Below are 18,488 nucleotides of genomic sequence, written 5' to 3'. Positions count from 1 at the left end.
GCACCCCCAGCCTGATTTTGTTTTTGTGACCTTAGAAATCTACGCTCATCTTGCTACCTTATCACAAATGTTTGTTTTTAATCCTGGACTACGGAGGAGCGTGAGGTCACATAATGATTGTCACATGATTACTTCTCCAAAAAGGACAATAGTGCTCTGGAAAAACTGCATATTCACTTCTTTGTGTACAGTGTTTATTGCCTCACTCTGAACTCCCCGTCAATAAGAAAAGTCCATCCATTGTTTCGTTTGTTTGCTCCACGTTTCAGAAAGCGTGTGCTAGAAGGTGCCTTTTTGGAAGACATCCCTTTATGATGAACACTGACACCTCCCCCATCTGAGTGTTAACACTCTGGCCAGGTGTTTATTCTGCTCTCCGACTTCCATGCTGCTGCGACCTACCTAGTTTTTGCCCCATTCCAAAGTGTCAACATAGCAGGCTTTAAACAAAGGGCTAAATATCACACTGTCTGCAATGTTATGGGAATGATTTAGCAGGAACTGGGATGAACAATAAAAACACAAGGCAGGTGTGGTGGTTTGTCAGGCAGCAGTGATGAGTAGATGATGATCTTTTCCCTCCCCCCTTCCCCGACTGTCTTGCAATTTTCTTGTAACCGACTACTGACTCTTTTAGCTTAGTACATATTGTGTGAACTGTGAGCTATGGGATACATAGAAATTCCCTGAGATGAATAAAGTATCTACCTACCTACTTACCTGTGAAGGAATCCTCGCTGACACAGACTTGCTTATATATGAGTAAGTTTATTCCAAAAGAAGTCTAGCATCAATCAGGCGCAGAGGTTTGCCTGAGGAAGGTCTCATAGCCATTATGTGGACGACAAAAACAAAGATACAACTCAAACACCAGATATACATACATTGATATATTGAATAGGGGAAGACACGTCACTGTCCCAGGGTGAATGGAAATGTTGTATATTGTATGAAACTCGTTTAAAATTGACATGTCGACTCAGCAATAGTAGAGTAACTCAATTGAGTTGACCCATCTGCTTCCCCTGAAGGAGAGTAACCACACAGTAGACTGCTTCATTTAAATTTACTGCATGTTCTTCCTGTTTCCTTATTCAAAGGCTACTCACACATAGCACAGGAAGTTTCAGACACTACACAGGTATAATATGGGACCTTTAAACTAAACAAAACAAACACTTCAACAGTAGTTCTGAAAAGCGTCTTTGTTCCAATTAGTTTCTGTGTGTGTGTTTAGCCGAAGCAGTGGCGGAAAACACCGTGTTTCGTAGTCCCGGAGAGGAAGGGCGGGGGAGCGGGGAGGGAGTGACGGCTGGAGTGACGCAGGCGGCGACGGGAACATGGAGCCTGGCTGGGAGACGCTACTGCGCATGTCCGCGCATGCAGGGACAGAGGAGGAGGAGGTTGGGGAGAGAAATAGAGAGAGCGACACTTCTAGACATGGAGAGAGAGAGTGAGTCGCACTAGCAGCAGCAGCAGCAGCGGGGGAAACTGCCCCAGACAAAGAAGCCAAGTGTGTGTGTTTCATTTTTACAACAACACGGCCGCGAACTCGTCGAGTGTGTGGAGCCGCGGCTCGGACTCCGCCCCCGGGGTGAGTGCGCCTGTGTGCGGGGAGCGAAGTTAGGAAACTGCGGAGGAAGAGCGGCGGCGCTGTGTGTGTGTGTGTGTGTGTGTGTGTGTGTGTGTGTGTGTGTGTGTGTGTGTGTGTGTGTGTGTGTGTGTGTGTGTGTGTGTGTGTTGGACACGGCCAGTCACGGCGCAGAGCAGCGCCAATATTTACGGCACATTAGCTGCTGCTGCTGCTGCTGCTGTCGCAAAGCAGTCACAAGTGTGAGTTTGATGGCGTGACAGCGGCTCCGCGTGATGATACTGTGGCTTCCTCCTGCGTGTTTTTGTCCCCCGTGCGCTGCTGTTGACACATCGGGGTTAGCTTAGTGAGAGCTTCTGCTGCTGCTGCCGTTGCTGCTGCCCCTGCTGCTGCTTCCTCTCTCCAGCCTGACCTGCTGGAAGTGTTTACCTTCTCCTCATGTTGGGGTCTGCTGACCACCAGGAGGTCGCAGCAGCTCCTCATGTGATGCCTCGCTTGATCTGTCGACATCTACAGCGAAGAGGCAGCGTGGCACTGAGAGTGCTGTGTGTGTGCCTTGTGTGTGTGTGTGTGTGTGTGTGTGTGTGTGTGTGTGTGTGTGTGTGTGTGTGTGTGTGTGTGTGTGTGCGCTTAAACAGCTTGTGATAAATTGGGCTATCTTGGAATGGAGGTGTTGTTTTTCTTTCTTATTTAGGTTTGTCTGTGTCTTCCAGGTGAGATGTGATGTGCTGGAAGTCCAGCAGGAGTCCTGAGGAGAAGAAAGTGAGCGGCTTGGAAGATTTGCCTGCACGTGTACCTCAGATTACGGCGACCGAGGCAAAGTGGGAAACAGGCCGAGCAGACGGCAACGATGTGGTGACGTGGGAGAACTCGCCGTTTCTCTCCGGAGCATCTTTTGTCCTGCGGCTGCGGTCCAGGCTCCAGCTCCGCTGCCTCTCCCTCCCACCACGTCGCTCCGTTACAGACGCCAAACAGCCTCTGAACAGCCAGCTCCCATTTACCTTGCAGCCTTTCCCCCTTTTTTTCTTTTCTTTTTTTTCCTTCTGGACTGTACACACAAAGCTCCTCTCACACCAGCAGCTGAGAGGTTGCCATGGCAATGGTTGTCATGATGCTGATGTAGCGTCCTGGAGGTAGTGGTGGAGCTGGAGGACGCGGTGGCGGTGGCTGCAGCGGCCAGGGAGGCGGCGGCGGCGGTGAACGCCACGGCATGGGGAGCGCTCCGTACCCGGCGGGTGAGTGGAAAGGGAGGGGGCGGGGCAGCTTGCAGGAGCTGGGCTGCATGCCCTGGAAGGTCAGCAAGCAGAAAGCAGGAGGAGGAGGAGGAGGAGGAGGAGAGGTGGTAGTGGGAGTGGAGGAGAGGAGATCCAGGGACCTCACAGACCCGCAGCAGCAGCAGGATCTCTCGTCCTCCTCTTCCTCCCTCACCCCCCCGCCACCCCCCCAACCCTCCGTCACCCCCGCCGCCATTTACCACGAGAAGCAGCGGAGGGAGCTGTGCGCCCTGCACGCGCTCAACAACGTCTTCCAGGACGGGACGGCGTTCAGCAGGGACACCCTGCAGGAGATCAGCCAGAGGTGCGTTCACTGACCCCCCGGACAGGCAGCTACTGCTCTGCGCTCTGTCTTTCCTTTGAGTTTATTTAGACGGGACAGTGCACATCGATAAACACCGAGTGCAATATATAAACACTGTGAATATGCCGGACTTAGCCCTGCTGCTAGATTTCATCCGTGGTCCCCGACAATACAACAATTAACATAAAAGGAACAATCGACATAAAATATACAATATAATACAACAATTGATGTAAAAACAATTGAAATTCTGTCTTTGTTGAAAGTGCGCCGGCCTCTCTGGTTGTAGGCTCTCTCCCAGCACCCTGGTGACGCCGCACAAGAAGAGCATGCTGGGAAACGGGAACTACGATGTAAATGTCATCATGGCAGCACTGCAGACCCGAGGCTTCGAGGCGGTTTGGTGGGATAAGAGAAGGTACGGAGGCGTCTCGCCGTGACCTTTATCTTCTGTCTCCCTTCCAGCTCCTGGAAATGTAGGACAGCCCAAAGACAAACACCACACGGTTTTTGTTTTTTTTAGCTTTGAAGTTTTTTTCCTTCCTGTTTCAGAGCAATTGTGTTTGCTGTCAGTGACTTCTACTTGACTTTTTATTTTCCGTGTACAGCAGCTCATTTCCTGCTGCGAGGAAAACAGCACAGATTTTTTCATATTGCTTTCTTTTTCGAAAGTAAAGTTAGACACAATTAAGAGAAAGAAAAGTCAAATTTTTGAGGTAAACATTAAAATCATGACGTGGATGTGAACAAGCACTACAGTGGTTTAAAGGTCTCATCAGCCTAACAAAGGATGCTGTTTTAGGATCAAAAAGTCAAAATCACCAGTGATGTTTGTGGGAGCTTGGAGACGTTTTTGGACAAACCGCAAACTCCTCCAATGTGTTCATCATTTCAGGCTGCCACTTCAGCCGCATCAGTTTCTCCCTCTCTCGCTCGCTCGCTCGCTCTCTCTCTCTCCCTCTCTGAGCCAGAGCCGCTTCCTGCCTGTGATCCTTCCAACTGCGGCGCTGCTCAGTATAATTCCACGTGAGTCAGCAAGCAGTGTGAGGCATTTCGTCAGCTGCAAAGCCGTGTTTAAAGAAAGTCCTCAATCTACTGGCCGTCTGCTGTATTTTTAAACTGAGCAGCAGAAATCACGTGAGGCGACGCCACTGTTGTTGTTTTCAAGTGTCTCCTGAATACGAGTTTGTAACCTCGCTGGAATGATAAGGCTGGTAAGATTCTCAAAACACTGTGCCGCTTGTGCACTTGCAGTTTCACTCGTTTGACCTTTTGACTCATAATTCTGGCATCTGACCACGTAAGTTTGTAGTTTTTTTTTGATTTCTAAATTTGGCTTTACTTTATGTTTGTGATCTTTTTTTGTAATCAGGCACTTAAAAGTCCCTTTAATCCCATAATTTTGAGTTTTTTCAGTTTTCATTAATGACTTTTTCATTATTGTCACGGCATTTTTTATCTTTACTTCACTTGTGTAAAGAGGCATCCATAGCTGTCAGACAGATAACGTGTATCCAAAAGAAAGACCGGTCAGTTTTCCTTCTCTTTTCTCTTTTCCAACCTCTGGCAAGCTCAACAACCAAAGGCCGGCATTGATCAGTTCGTGTTCATAGTATGATCTGCAGTACAGGAGCAAACAGTCCAATACTGTTCGGAGCTCCTCTGGAACCTAATCAGCAGAAATTCAGTTTGATGAGTCAGCAGCGCTATCAGTGACAACGTCTCCAAGTCTGTTCCTCATTAGCAGCCCTGGCTCTTCCACTGAAATGTCAGATACTACTGTTGGACCTTAGCAGATGCTTCAGGTTCTCTGTCTTTACTCACTGAAACAAAGTATTTTTATCACTAGTTAGATGTTTAGTTCATCACTGGCGAATTAGTCAGCATCATTGTCCTCTTGCATTTTACACAGATCACAAATAGATATCCCAACTTTTTGTGTTTCTATATCTACTGTATTCAAGTGTTGTCTTTAGCAGTGATCTTCAGCAGTTTTGAAGACTGCTGAGGATTCAGGTCTGAAGCCCTGCCGAGCATTAATGTAATTTAAGTGCTTTTTGGTTGAACTGTGTTTTATATGCATCTAACCAGTATCCTTTGAAGGCCCAATGTGTAACATCTACAGTGATGTGCAGCCATGAAACTTTATAGAAAATATACAATTGTATTTAGTTATATAAAGTCAGTTAAAATAAGTCCTTCTTTATTTCCACTTGCTGACAAATCATTGATATTTACAATAAAGCAGCAGCAAGATTCTTCCTTCATGTCCCTACAGTAGCCCACAGCGCAGATGACCTCAGGGTTTCCATGACATTACAGCTGCTACTGGAAATATTTGCATTTCAGAGGGACATCAGAAAACACCAACATTGGCATTGTTTTCAGTTTGACGCTGAATCACCTGGCTTTTTTAAGGGGAATTATTTGAATTAGCTGAATCTACAGCGAGAACACGGCCATGGCCATGACGCTTGATTCCCAGGTGCTTCATGACACTCTCCTGCCACTAGGTGCTCCTAAATCTCGCACACGGGGCCTGGAATGAGATTTGATTGAATTCCATTGACCTCTTGTGTCCCTGCATCCGTCCAACGCCAGAGTAACTCTCGTCCGCCCACCTCCGCTCTCCTCACAGGGATGTCGGTAGCATCGAGCTGTCCAACGTGACCGGCTTCATTCTAAACGTGCCATCCAACCTGCGCTGGGGCCCCCTGCGGCTGCCGCTCAAGCGCCAGCACTGGATAGGAGTGCGCGAGGTGGGAGGCACCTACTACAACTTGGACTCCAAGCTGCGTAGCCCCCAACCCATCGGCGACGCAGACTCGCTCAGGTGAGAGGCGCTGAGATTCGTGCGACGCTGTGACAGTTCAGGCTGAAAGCAGGAGTGGGAGGTCAAGAGGTTAAATGTGTTTGAATCAGGGCTGTCTGCAATAACATGTTGAACACAATGAAAGGAAGTAGAATTTTTTTATGTAATCTGATCTGATTTCTTTAATCGCAGGCCTTCTGTCCCGTCCGTTCAACCGTAGTTGGTTCCTCAAGCCGTAGCGCTAAGTTTCCACGCTGCATCCTGCCAATGTTAGCTGTGTTTATTTTGGAGTGTGGGGAGACATCGCAGACCTGTGGATGAACAATACAATTAAGAAGCTAACGAGAGCTATTGCAAGTGATTGCTCTGACCCTTGGCGGGGTGCAGTTGTTCACGCGTATAGGAGCTGTATGAAACTAAGAGAGGACCCAAATTGGAGCTCCTGTAAAAGGCATATGACTTGGAGGCACTGTTTTCAAGAAATAATAGTACAAAAGATCAAAAGAGCAAACCTCTTTTCTGTTCATAAAAGAATTGCTTTGCATAAATATGGACTTAAAAACTGTCTTGAAATGCAAAATTACAGAATTTTAAACAAAACGCAATTAATCGCAGTTAACTATGGAAAGTCAGAGATTAATCTCCATTTTTTAAAAAAAACAATTTGACAGCCCTAGTATGAAACATTTAAGATGGCACGACATGACAACCATTGTTTAGCGACACGTCTGTTTGCTTTTAACAGCATCAAAAGTGAGTTGTGTTGGTGCAGAGCGTCGTCGCTACAACATGTCGACATCGTAGCGCACACAGGGACAGGTAACTGTTAGAGGTCCCTTATTACACCTGTGTTGAGATCTTTGTTTTTCACCCTGGACTCAAGTGGACCGGCCTCACATGATTCATTATTTCAAAAACTGGACAGAACATATTTAGCCCTCTGTTTACTGCCTCCTATAAATAAGCGTTTTGCTTCGTTCTGAATCTAATACTGGATGGTGGAAACAAAACCTACTGACTGTGTTCTCACTAAACAGAGAGGTGATAGTGCCCCCTGTGACATCACAAAGGGCTGCTATCGTATGGGGCCTCCCCACCCCCCTTTACATTTTCTCCAGCATGACCACGGTGAGGCGTACGTAGGGGATCTTAAACAACTCTTGATTGATCACAGCTTTGAAAGTCGTGGTGCCAGTATGTTTTTCTTTGACTTTTTGCGTTTTGCTTGCCTCATTTTTTGTCTTCTCACTGTGGCTTCCCCTCTACCCGACCCCCAATCGCTGTGGCAACCCCAGGAAGTTTCTCCGCCAGCAGCTGCGAGGGAAGAACTGTGAGCTCCTGCTGGTGGTCTCCGAGGAGGTGGAGGCTCACCAAACCTGGCGGTCTGACGGCTGAGGGGTTCCAACGGCCAATCAGAGCCCCGCCCCCTCGGCCACAGGGCAACCAGGAGAGTTCCCGCGCAGCCAATCACGTGGATGCACCCTTTGCAAATGTCTGCCCCCCCACCGACCCCCCTCTTTTTTTCCAGGGGGGCTTTGTTTACACAGCCATTGCTGGATTTGATTCTGGTAAGATTTGCGGAGCAGCGGAGGAGGCAGAAACCAAGAACCACAATCCTTTACTCACAACACAGACTTATTGGGGGGAAAAAAGTTAGTTTTGTTTTCTGCTTTTTTATGTTTTATATTTACAGACTATTTTTCAGCGTCAGTTGCGATCGGTTCCCCCTTTTTTACACTCTCCTAAAGTTATTAGAGTCAGGCTTGACGAAAGAAAAAATGCTGTTTTGTCCCACCTGTGTGTGTGTGTGTGTGTGTGTGTGTGTGTGTGTGTGTGTGTGAGATCCCCTCTGGTCATCATGTTGAGTGACGTGTCTCTGCGTTTCCACCCATCCTTTGTCTTCCCAAACCTCTGCTCGTGTTCTGCCGTCCTTTGCCTTCACCAAAGCGTTCTCCTGCTGTGCCTCATCTCACCTCTCTCCCCACCGCCCTTTATAATCTCACACGCCAAATTTGTATTTCAGCCACTTACCAAACTATCCTGGCACAGTCTGAACAGTGACTCTGCAGACGCAACAGTTTTATATGCAACAAAGCAATGCAACACCCCCGGGCCAAGCACTCCCTCTGGTGGATGTTTGTCTTACTATCCTTTCAAGGAATATCGTTCAGTTGTTGTTCTTTCTCCTCTTACTGTTGGTAGTAGAGCAAAAGCCGTCTCATAATGGTAATAGTCAATGATATACAGATGTATAGAATCCAGCTGTGCCACTTTGGCAGCACGGGGGGGAATTGTTTCTCTCTGTGAAAGTGTCGTGTGTCACCGGAGCCTTCGCCATTATAAAGCTGAAAAGAAAATGGGAGAAATTTCTTATTTGGGTGAATTTCCCCGATATCGATAAAACCAAAAACACTGTGTTTCCAAAGTAAACGAGTGAGAAATAGTAAAAAGAAAACTGTGTAATACCAGTTACAGCATGACATTTTATTGTTGCAGCTCCGAATGGACACAGTTTTCTTTGAACTTCTTATTTGCGACAGTAAAGGAAATGTTCGGATTGGACCAAAGTAAAGGAAAAAGACTCCCGTTGGCTTCGAAAAAGATTGTAAACTTTTATTTTTCTGACTGTATGGTTTGAATATACGCAGTTGACAACAATTTAGTTTGCTTAATCTAATGGCAATCGTTTTATTTTTAGTATATTGAGAAGAAAAAAAAGGATTAAGCAAATCAGTTACCCACGATGCTGAGTTCTGGTTTAGAATTTTCAATATTTTTTTGTTTTTTTTTATTTTTTATTTCTTTGCTATTTTTGGTCCAAATGGGTGACGGCAGCTCTAGCTGTAGCACAGGAGCTCAGCTGGGACGACACATCTCCTCCTCCTCATCCTTTACATCTCTAGTCTAACCTGCCAAACTCATCCTGCACACACAGGACGTCGCAGATTGTTGCTCCTAATGACGAGGGGTTTGGTGGTCGGTATAATCAGCCGAGCGCAGTGTGCCCAAGTAGAGCTACAATGCAGTGAAAGGAAAGGTAGGAGGGAGAAGTGAAGATCGACAGACCAAGTAGACGTCTAGTCGTGGCGGATGATGGAAAAGCGAGCCTTAAGAGAGTTTGTAGCTTTTTCCGTCTACCGTTTTAAGGGAAACTGTTATTACTGTACGTCTGTTGTTTATTGCTGACAACATTGGCCTTAACTTGTTTCTATAAGGACGTGTTTGCTTTCTGTAAGACGGGCTGTGCAGTTTGTGCCATGTCAGGAGATTTTGTTGTTGCTGTTGTTGTTGTTGTTCCAAAGCTCGGATTTATCATGAAGCCTTGAGAGAAGGAGCTGATTTATCACCAAGGATGTGTTTGTGTTGTTGTTACTGTTCCAGTGGTGCATGTCAAAGGACCTCTAATGTCATCCTCCAACAAACAGAGGGCTTCTCGTTAAATCAGTAGAGAACAAGGGAGCGGTTCTCTTCCTGTTGTATACACCATCTCCTTTTCTCTTCATGACAATCTTTTTAGCCCCTCCCACACGAGGACCACTGATTAACACTATTTTTTTGCAAAAAAAAAAATAATAATAATAAAATGCTTCGAAAGGCACTTTATGTAAAAAATGAAGGTGTGTTGGTGTTATGATTTGATCCGTGTGAAGTAACTTCGGTGAACCATGCAGCATGCTTGGCATTCTTAATGTTTATACATGTAACAGTGTTTTGCAGAAATGTTTCCAAATCAGTCTCAGCATGACTACTGACACCAAACCACCGAGCAGGAAGAGGAAACCAAGATACAGAGGCAATATTTGGCGTGTTGCCTTCAAATCATCCGACATATGGGAACTTTGTTTCTTGTTTATACAGGATCGGAATTGTATTTAGCTGTGTTTAAAAAAAATCCTAAAATGATGGACAGGAAATTTAAGTGACTAATGTAGATTAATCCAAAACAAGGTACTCTAAAGGTAGCTGAGCTGTCTACGGTAAACCAGAGAGAGGTGTTAGTGCTGTTTGTGACATCACAAAGAGCTGATTTACAAAACTGCAGATTATAGCTTGCACTTTCTGAAAAAAGAAGAAGAAGCAGATGATGATTTGGCGCATATGGGACATACAAACCAAAATAAAAGGGTGATAGAAGAGAGATAGTAGTAGTAGAAATAGTAGTAGTAGTAGTAGTAGTAGTAGTTGTTCTTGTTGTATAGTCTACATCAGGGGTGGGCAAACTTTTTGACTGGTGGGCCAAAATGGGTTCTAAAATCCAATCCGTGCTTTAAAAAGTGGCCAGAGCAGGAGCAGATCAGATGGATGTTTTTTGGTGACCCACCTCATAGGAATAAAATAAAATATCATGGGATATGTAGAAAACATGTGCTTCAATGTCAATTGAAAATGAACAAAAGCGTTTCAACAAAATATGTATTTGAAGCCACACGGCATATAGCCGTTTATTGAACCGACTCTTAAAACACGTATTTAAAAAAAAAAAGAAAAGAAAAGAAAGAAGAAGGGGGAAAAAAGCGGGCCGGATAAAAAGCTTAACGGGCCGCATATGGGCCCCGGGCCGTAGTTTGCCTACGCCCGGTCGACTTCATGTTGACTGTCACACTCCGACGGACCGGTCGGACGATGAGGGTGACAACTATGAAGCGGCTGGTGGCGCGCGTTCGCCTCGCTCGCTCGCGCCGCCGAGAGGGCGCGCGGCGCTCGCGGGGACGGGCGCGCGCTCGCGCGCTTGGTCTCGCTGCGCGGTGTGCAGATGTGTCGCAGATTTTGTAAAGTCAGTGTTTGGTCGGCCGCGGCGCACGGCGAGGAGAGCCCGAGCACCGGGGGTCAGGGGCGGCCTCTCCGGATTCATGGCTCCGTAGGAACCAGCTGAGGAGGGAGCAGACTGCGGCGGCGGCGGCGGCGGCAGCGGCAGCGGCGGAGCGCTGTCATAACCGGACAACATTAGCTTAGTTGGGGGAAGCAAAAGGATAAGGTGGAGGGGACGCTGACTGACAGCCAAGGGAGCCGGAGATGGAGCTGTCAGCCATCGGAGAGCAAGTGTTCGCCGTGGAGTCCATCGTCAAGAAGAGGGTTCGGAAGGTAGGCGGAGGCGGGTGGATTGGGCTGGAAATCTGACACACGCACACCCCTCCCCCCCCCCCCCCCCCTTTTTTTATTTTTATTTTTATTTTATATGATTTATTTATTTTCTTCTGTGCGACGTTTGATGAGGACGTCTCCTCTGACAGGAAGACGCGATGCTACTTTGGATGCTAATGAAACCATGGAGGGTGGTGGGGGGGGATTAAATGAGCCGAAGTGCGCCGCTAATCTGGTTATCTAATTGCTGGCAGGTTACAGAGGCGGAATGTCCCTTTAAATGTCATAAAGAGTCCCGTTTAGCAAAGCAGGTGTAAGGTGAGGGCATGGACGCGGTCGCGGGAGGTCTCGCGGCACCTTCACTGTTGGCCCATTAGCCCACTAATTGGGGTCAATCGGCGCCCGAGTGTCGACGGAGTGGTTGCGGCACTGCTGGACCCAGAGGCGCTTCTAGAAAGTGCCGCTGCTCGGTGCGCACCAGCCTCCTCCCGTAACTTCTAGGAGGAGCCCCGCCCACCCCTCTGGATTCTGCTGACACTGTGACAGAGAAAATAAAGGCAAGGCAGGATTAGCTTCAAAATATAACCTCTACACCAGAGGTGTCAAACTCAAATACACAGTGGGGCCAACATTTCAAACTTCGATAAAGTTGCGGGCCAACACTGATATCTATTGGGGGGGGGGGGGGGGGGGGAATCTCCTTCCAGATATAACAGTGAACCTTCTTATAGCCTGTGTACCCAAACAAGTTTTGCTCCAAGATGAATGTGGAACAAGCAAAGCTTAATATTGTACAATAAATAACTTCATGCTGCACACTTGCAAAATCGAATTTCACATTAATAAGACTCATCAAAATAAATAAAATGTAAATAAAAATGCAGCCTTTGAATTTAAATTTCAATAGTAACATTTTCCACAGGCTAATAATAAATGTAAAAATAAAATAACAACAATAAACCAATTAAGTCATAATAGCATCCTTCAATAAACGTCCTGTCCTGATGCGCCAAAATATCAGCGGAGCATTCTGGGATTTGTAGTATTCGCTGTACATGGGCTGTTTAATACTGGCAGGCCAGTTCTAGTCGTGATTTTGTATTATGGCCCACGGGACAGAGTTTGACACCTATGCTCTCACCCAAATACCCCACAAATTACACCGTAACACTATAAAATCACTTCATTAACACACATTGATGGACAAGAACAAACATTTGTAAAAATGCATTGCCAAGCGTTCACTTGTCTGATCAGTGAGAGGAAATGTTGGCGGATTGATTGGCGTTACGTACTGAGTTCATTCAAGGGCAACACTTTAACATTCTTTTGGAAGACTTCATGTATTTCTATTTGAAATTATTCTCAGTATTGTATTTGCTGCATGTATTCATGCTGATGAAGCTGAGGCTGTGTTGCCACTCTACCCTGGCACTCAGACACAGAGAATATGGGAGATTGTTGTCATTGCTCCGGTCACTGCTTGCCAATAGTTCCTACAGTTGCTTTACTGTTGCAGCAGGCCTCTTGGCAGCTTCCCCTTGGCTGTATTCTCCTGTTTTTCCATCCATTTTGGAGGGATGTCCCGCTCTTGTTAATGTCACAGTGGCTATATTCTCTGCACCTGATGATGACTGTGTATTACTGTTTCCCAGAGTGCATCAATTATTGTTAGAAGCTCCTTTCCTGAGTGCCACCTTTCAAAAATTAGATTCCTCTGAGTTGAGATTATCTCTGATCTGATTTCTGAGGCATCTGCTGCGTGATGTAACTGACTGAAGGCCAGCACAGCTCTATCCAGCATCTACCATTGTAGGTATCAGGTGAGGTGTCCAGCAAGAGGAAAAATGGAAAATAAAAATAGGATTCCGATCTTGGAGATTCAGGCTGGTGGGATCATCATTCAGAACCTGAAGAAAATCCTACTGGGAGAGCTGTACTTTGAAGTTTATTAGAGCCGCTTCAACTGATGGTAGGTGTAAGCGGACTACTATCAGGCATCAGTGTGACTGGAAAATCCTGAATACCACCACATTCCCAAAGAGAAGAGGGTCAGTCCACTTTCGCTTGGTGTTTTCAGTTTGTGTCTCACTTGTTCCTCTTAAATAATTCCTAGTTGCTGTCGCCTTTCAAACAGGTTACAGACCACAAATGGGCCGATTAACCTCGCTCAACAACACATTTTAAAGATGAACATGTGGATATTGGTTAATGATTAGCTCACACTTCTCTGTTCACAACACCCTCTGTACAGTATACGTGCCTGTTGTTTTGTGCCTGTGAGTCCAAAGAAGCCAGGAGAAGTGGTGACTTCACCCGCTGAGAATACACCGTGGCTCCTGGATGATGTCACCCAGGATGACTAACTGTCAGGGCTCAGTGGCTATATGGAAAATATACTGCACATTGAATAGTCTGTTAATTATAGGTGTTTCCCAGTAACAACCTCCTCCTACACATTTATTCTATCCAACAACAGGGAAATGTAAACCCAGAAAGAACCCACTGCATTGTGATCAGCTTAGTTTTCAGGAATAAGAGGATGCTTCTAAGCCACTATATGTTGATGATACAGTGCTTTCATTGATTCTATAGACTTGAGTTTGCCTCAGTAGGCTCGTGACCACTACCTTTAGAATTAGTACCCTTGAAAAGTGATTATGTGAACACATGTAAGGCTGTATAGTATTTAATAGGATATGGTTCATGAAGTAAACTCCCTACACTTGCTGTGTCCACAGGGGAACGTGGAGTATCTGCTGAAGTGGAAGGGGTGGCCTCCAAAGTGAGTATCAGCAGTCGGTCCAGACAGAAGCACGCATTCGGACAAAAGTGACCGTTTACCAAATAATAAAGAACAAGTCAAAGTTGCCTTTTTGTTACATTTCATTTTTCAGTGAACCGTTCTCAAGGGACCAACAACATTTTTTAATTGTAACATCAAGCATTTGTTGTAAAAAATAAAATTTAAATAAATTTAAATAAAAAATGTTTTAGAGCTATTTTTAACGTGAAAAATTAAAAAGTTAGACTTTAGCTGTACCTTCCTTTATTTTTTTTTACAATTTACACATTTCTTTTTACATTTTCGGATCATTTACATCAGTGCAACTATTTCTTTTAGAAAGTTTAACCAAAGCAGTGAAGTCATTTTAAGGGCAGGGTGTTTAGAGAGGGAACAGAGTGAAGCTGACTGTGCCACTGTTTTGATTGAGATGACACTTTCAGTTAGACTGTTGTGTTGTGCATCTTGTAAGTAAATGGCCGCCGCAGTGCTGTTTGTTTCTAACCAAATTGAACAAGACTTTTTTTTTTGACGGATGCAGTCCATGCATTTAGTTGCATTGAGTTTGGTGTTTTCTTCTTCCGTTCTTCTTCTTCAGGTACAGCACATGGGAACCTGAGGAACACATTCTGGACCAGCGTTTGGTGCAGGCCTACGAAGAAAAGTAAGGCTCATTTATCAACGCGTGGTGATCACAGCTGTCGAGCCTCAATCTGAGGTGGAGACTCCCGGCCAGCTCAACTGGAGTGGTTGGAATGACTTCATTCTCTCCTCATCAGAGCAAATACAAGAGCTGCTGGACGATTGGGTTACTCTTACAATACGAATATAACACAAAGCGTATCCACATGATCAAATCTTCGTTTATTTGCTCACGCAGTCATACTCTGATGTTGAAAGCAACTGCATGCAGAAATTTGTCTTGACAGATTGCTATAAACAAAGTTCGACCTGCTGAAGATAAAAGTGCCTGGTTGTGCAGCAGGATGCGTAGAACGCACCTTGTGTTACATTTTGAAGAGATTTGAAGCAATAGTTTGTAAATATGGAGGCAAATAATGTGGGAAATGCCTTTTCATAACAATATGCTTGTGTGTGAACTACGCTTCTGGAGCTGTTTTTAGACTTAGACTTTTTATTTGTCATTTAAAAACATTCACTTCTCAGTGTACATTTAAAAACGGAATTCCGACGCACCAACTAACGATAAAAACCAACAATGACAACACAAAGGAGAAACAACGCAGTCAAGTAATAAAGTGCGATGCATAAAGTGCAAATGATTATGCGTATGTTCAATGTATTGTATGAGTTGGAGGGTTATTTTGTGTTCAGTAGTCTTATTGTGTAAGGGAAGAAGCTGTTGTAAAACCACGTAGTCCTGGTCCGTAAACTGCGGAACCTCTTTCCAGAGGCCAGCAGTGAAAACAGTCCCTGGTGGGGGTGGGAGGAGTCATTGCTGATGCTGGCCCCCCCACCCCTCCCTGGCCGTCACCTGAATGGAAGAGAGCGGGGAGCCGATGATTTTCTCCGCCGTCCTCACCACCCTCTGCAGAGACTTCCAGTCCACAGCACTGCATGCTCCAGCCCACACAGAGATGCAGTTGGTCAGGATGCTCTCTATGGTCCCCCTGTAGAAGGTGGTGAGGATGGGAGAGGGGAGGTGGGCTCTCCTCATCCGGCGCAGGAAGTGCATGCGCTGCTGGGCTGTCTTCACCAGTGTGCCAGTGTGGAGTGACCAGGACAATGAACTGTTTGTTCTTTCAGTCTTGTGCTTCGATTGTAAAGTTTTAAACAATAGTGACTGAAATCAAAAGTGAAGATTTCTTTGCTTCTTGTGTTGTTTTTTTTTCAGAGAACAGAAAGACAGGGTTCTGGGACACCGGAGAAAAGGGTCCAAAACCAAAAGACTTCTGCAGGTAAAGTTCTGACTCTGACAAAAGTGTTGTGGGCAACGCTGCAGCATGTTGTACCTCAGTTGCTGCTTGTGTCCTGCCAGCTCGCCTCCTGGAGCGTCTGTAGTGCCACTCAAATGCTTTAAGTTTCCATCTTCCCCACTCTTGTGATTCATCTCCAGAACAGTGTCTACACCATGGACCTGCGCAGCGCTCACAAGCCCCCCGAGAAGCCCGAAACTCGGCTGCACCTGTCGCTGACGCACTCGCTGGCCTCGGAGGACGAGGACCCGACGTACAGCGTGTGTGGGAAGACGCAGCGGACGCTCAGGAGCAGGAGCTCGCAGCAACCGTGCCTTGACTCCAACCCCCCCAGTCCCGAAGACTGGGAGGGCCAAGGAGAGGACAGCGACGATGAGGAAGAGGAAGAGGAAGAGGAAGACGACGACAACGACGTAGATTATGACGACAACGAGGAGGAGGAGGATGAAGAGGAGGAGGAGGAAGAAGAAGAGGGGGATTTTCTCAAGGAGGCAACAAAGAAGACTGGAGGTGTGGACAGTAAGTGGCAGGAGAGTGGAATTGACAAAGGTGTAGCCGGCTTTCTGGTCCCTCTGTCTCTCTGTGAAGAAGGATATTTGGGATGAATCCAAAACACTCCAGCTTGTGTTTGTATATAGACCATATACGTCTGTTCTTGTTACTTTGCATCACTTCCTGCAGTCAGCCAATCATCTCCTCTATTGCCACCTTTGTCGGTCCTTATCTACTCCATCATGTGTTCAACCCATACCAAACACATGAACCCACCCACCTGTGGTGCAATGCAAAGGCAACTAACGGCCGCCTTTCTTCTCTCTCAGCGCAGGACCGGAGACCTGAGTGGAGCTCTGCTGGTAAAACGGACGAGGTCGCCGCGTCGGAGAAACCCAGAGACCACGACCACGACGCCGACGATGCCGTTGGCGAGGTGGCGTGGAGGCCGGCGGTCCGCCCGGCAGAGGTGACCATCACGGACGTCACCCTCAACTCCCTCACAGTGACATTCAGAGAGTCCCGCATGCCCAAAGGCTTCTTCAGAGACTGGGGCCTGAAGATCTGATTTGGTGACGAAGTCTGGGCGTGTGGAGGAGGTGGGGGGTTGACTGGGCTTAGGGGGGGGGTGTGGTCAGAGTCTGCGTTTTCACTCGGCCCGCCTCCGTCCTCCTAGTGAATAGTACGTTTACATGCACAGAGTCACCTAGCTGTAGTTCAATGCTATATTTAGGTTGAGTCGTTGACCTCCGATATAGCCGCACTAGGTGGCCTTTTCATTAGAGTAGTATTACAGCCAAAACAGGTTGTCACCTTTATGACAAAAAGTGTTGGGGGGGAGTAGAACTCCAGATAACTCGCTTGGACCAATCAGTGGGCTGCACTCACACTGCGCATCTCTGCATCTTCACGTTTACCAAAGGCGTTTAACAATGGCACCAGTGGGCAGCTGCTGCCAGGGCCTCGACCTTGGGTTCAGTGTCTTGCCCAAGGACACTTCAACATGTGGACAGTTAGAGCAGGGATTCAAACCGCAGACCCTTCAGTTATTGGACGAACTGCTCTACCGAGGACTTAGCTTCAGTGCCTAGGAGTTGGCTTTAGTGGCTAGCAGTTGGCTAGGTGTGGCCTGCAGTTGGCTAGGTGTGGCCTGCAGTTGGCTAGTAGTGGCAAGCAGGTGGCTAGGAGTTGGCTTCAGCGGCTAGGAGTTGGCTTCGGTGGCTAGGAGTTGGCTTTAGTGGCTAGGAATGGCAAGCAGTTGGCTTCGGTGGCTAGGAGTTAGCTTCGGTGGCTAGGAGTTGGCTTCGGTGGCTAGGAGTTGGCTTTAGTGGCTAGGAATGGCAAGCAGTTGGCTTCGGTGGCTAGGAGTTAGCTTCGGCGGCTAGGAGTTAGCTTCGGTGGCTAGGAGTTGGCTTCGGTGGCTAGGAGTTAGCTTCGGTGGCTAGGAGTTGGCTTCGGTGGCTAGGAGTTGGCTTTAGTGGCTAGGAATGGCAAGCAGTTGGCTTCGGTGGCTAGGAGTTAGCTTCGGCGGCTAGGAGTTAGCTTCGGTGGCTAGGAGTTGGCTTTAGTGGCTAGGAATGGCAAGCAGTTGCCGACGAGTGGCTAGGAGTTCACTTCAGTGGGGATCACTTGTTGCCCTCATCGCTGGCTAAAATCTGCAGCGCCCCGTTTAGTGTGGACCTTGAAAGGCGTGTGATTGGCTACGTTTCCAGTGCTGACGCCTCGCATGGCCTCCGTCAGCGTCAGAATTTGACTCTTTTTCCCTAGCTTCGTTTCAAGTTGCTACGCAAACGGGAAGCGACTGCTGAAACCTGACCCTTACCGCAGGAAGTGTCTTTGAGCCTAGCCGCTACTAAGGAGGTTAGCATGTATGACGTTGCAATAGGGCATCGTTAGAATAGGATCTTATGAAGACCACTGAGGTTTTTTCTCGAAGAGTGAAGATTCTTTTAGCCTGACTCTGAACTGAGTTTGATCATTTTTAGCTCAGCTGGCTACAGGAGGATGACACTCACCTGACATTGGCTCTTACCCCGAGACAAAGCCTCAAACTGCTGCTCAACTGCCAAATGTCTGCTTTCTTGAAAGTGACACACAGGAGGTTGGTCTCGTCCCCTTGGTTGGTCTCATATGAGTTGGTTCAAAGAATCAGCTCTTTTTGCTAAATGATGGGAGCCGGCTCCCGTCTGTGAGTTTTTTTTGTTTTGTTTT

The 18,488-nt window shown here is 46.9% G+C and overlaps 2 protein-coding genes across 4 annotated transcripts; both read left to right on the top strand.

The window, feature by feature from the left end:
- The first annotated feature begins 1,361 nt into the window (after positions 1 to 1,361).
- Positions 1,362 to 7,623, top strand: josd1 (Josephin domain containing 1). 2 transcript variants are annotated; one of them, XM_076034791.1, is made up of 5 exons: positions 1,362 to 1,594; positions 2,305 to 3,169; positions 3,459 to 3,587; positions 5,808 to 6,002; positions 7,277 to 7,623. In XM_076034791.1, the coding sequence occupies exons 2-5, from the start codon at positions 2,802 to 2,804 to the stop codon at positions 7,374 to 7,376; spliced, it is 792 nt and encodes a 263-aa protein (XP_075890906.1). In that variant the 5' UTR covers positions 1,362 to 1,594; positions 2,305 to 2,801; the 3' UTR covers positions 7,377 to 7,623. The 2 variants fall into 2 exon arrangements, with proteins under 2 accessions (XP_075890906.1, XP_075890907.1); XM_076034792.1 differs by lacking the exon at positions 1,362 to 1,594 and adding an exon at positions 1,696 to 1,833.
- Positions 7,624 to 10,499: 2,876 nt separating this feature from the next.
- cbx7b (chromobox homolog 7b) lies at positions 10,500 to 17,857 on the top strand. Of its 2 annotated transcripts, XR_012927756.1 has the most exons (7): positions 10,500 to 11,063; positions 13,805 to 13,848; positions 14,447 to 14,512; positions 15,704 to 15,767; positions 15,926 to 16,304; positions 16,607 to 17,360; positions 17,455 to 17,857. XR_012927756.1 is itself a non-coding variant. In XM_076034822.1 (6 exons), the coding sequence occupies exons 1-6, from the start codon at positions 10,995 to 10,997 to the stop codon at positions 16,843 to 16,845; spliced, it is 861 nt and encodes a 286-aa protein (XP_075890937.1). In that variant the 5' UTR covers positions 10,500 to 10,994; the 3' UTR covers positions 16,846 to 17,857. The 2 variants fall into 2 exon arrangements, 1 of the variants encoding a protein (XP_075890937.1); XM_076034822.1 differs by having other exon boundaries at positions 16,607 to 17,857.
- Positions 17,858 to 18,488: the final 631 nt, after the last annotated feature.

This window comes from Nelusetta ayraudi, unplaced genomic scaffold (assembly GCF_046127955.1).
Source record: "Nelusetta ayraudi isolate G7.1 ecotype Tasmania unplaced genomic scaffold, CSIRO-AGI_Nayr_v1 ptg000042l, whole genome shotgun sequence".
NCBI classification, from domain to species: domain Eukaryota; kingdom Metazoa; phylum Chordata; class Actinopteri; order Tetraodontiformes; family Monacanthidae; genus Nelusetta; species Nelusetta ayraudi.
Note: the sequence above shows the minus strand (reverse complement) of the source record. Positions and strands in the feature narration are given on the sequence as shown.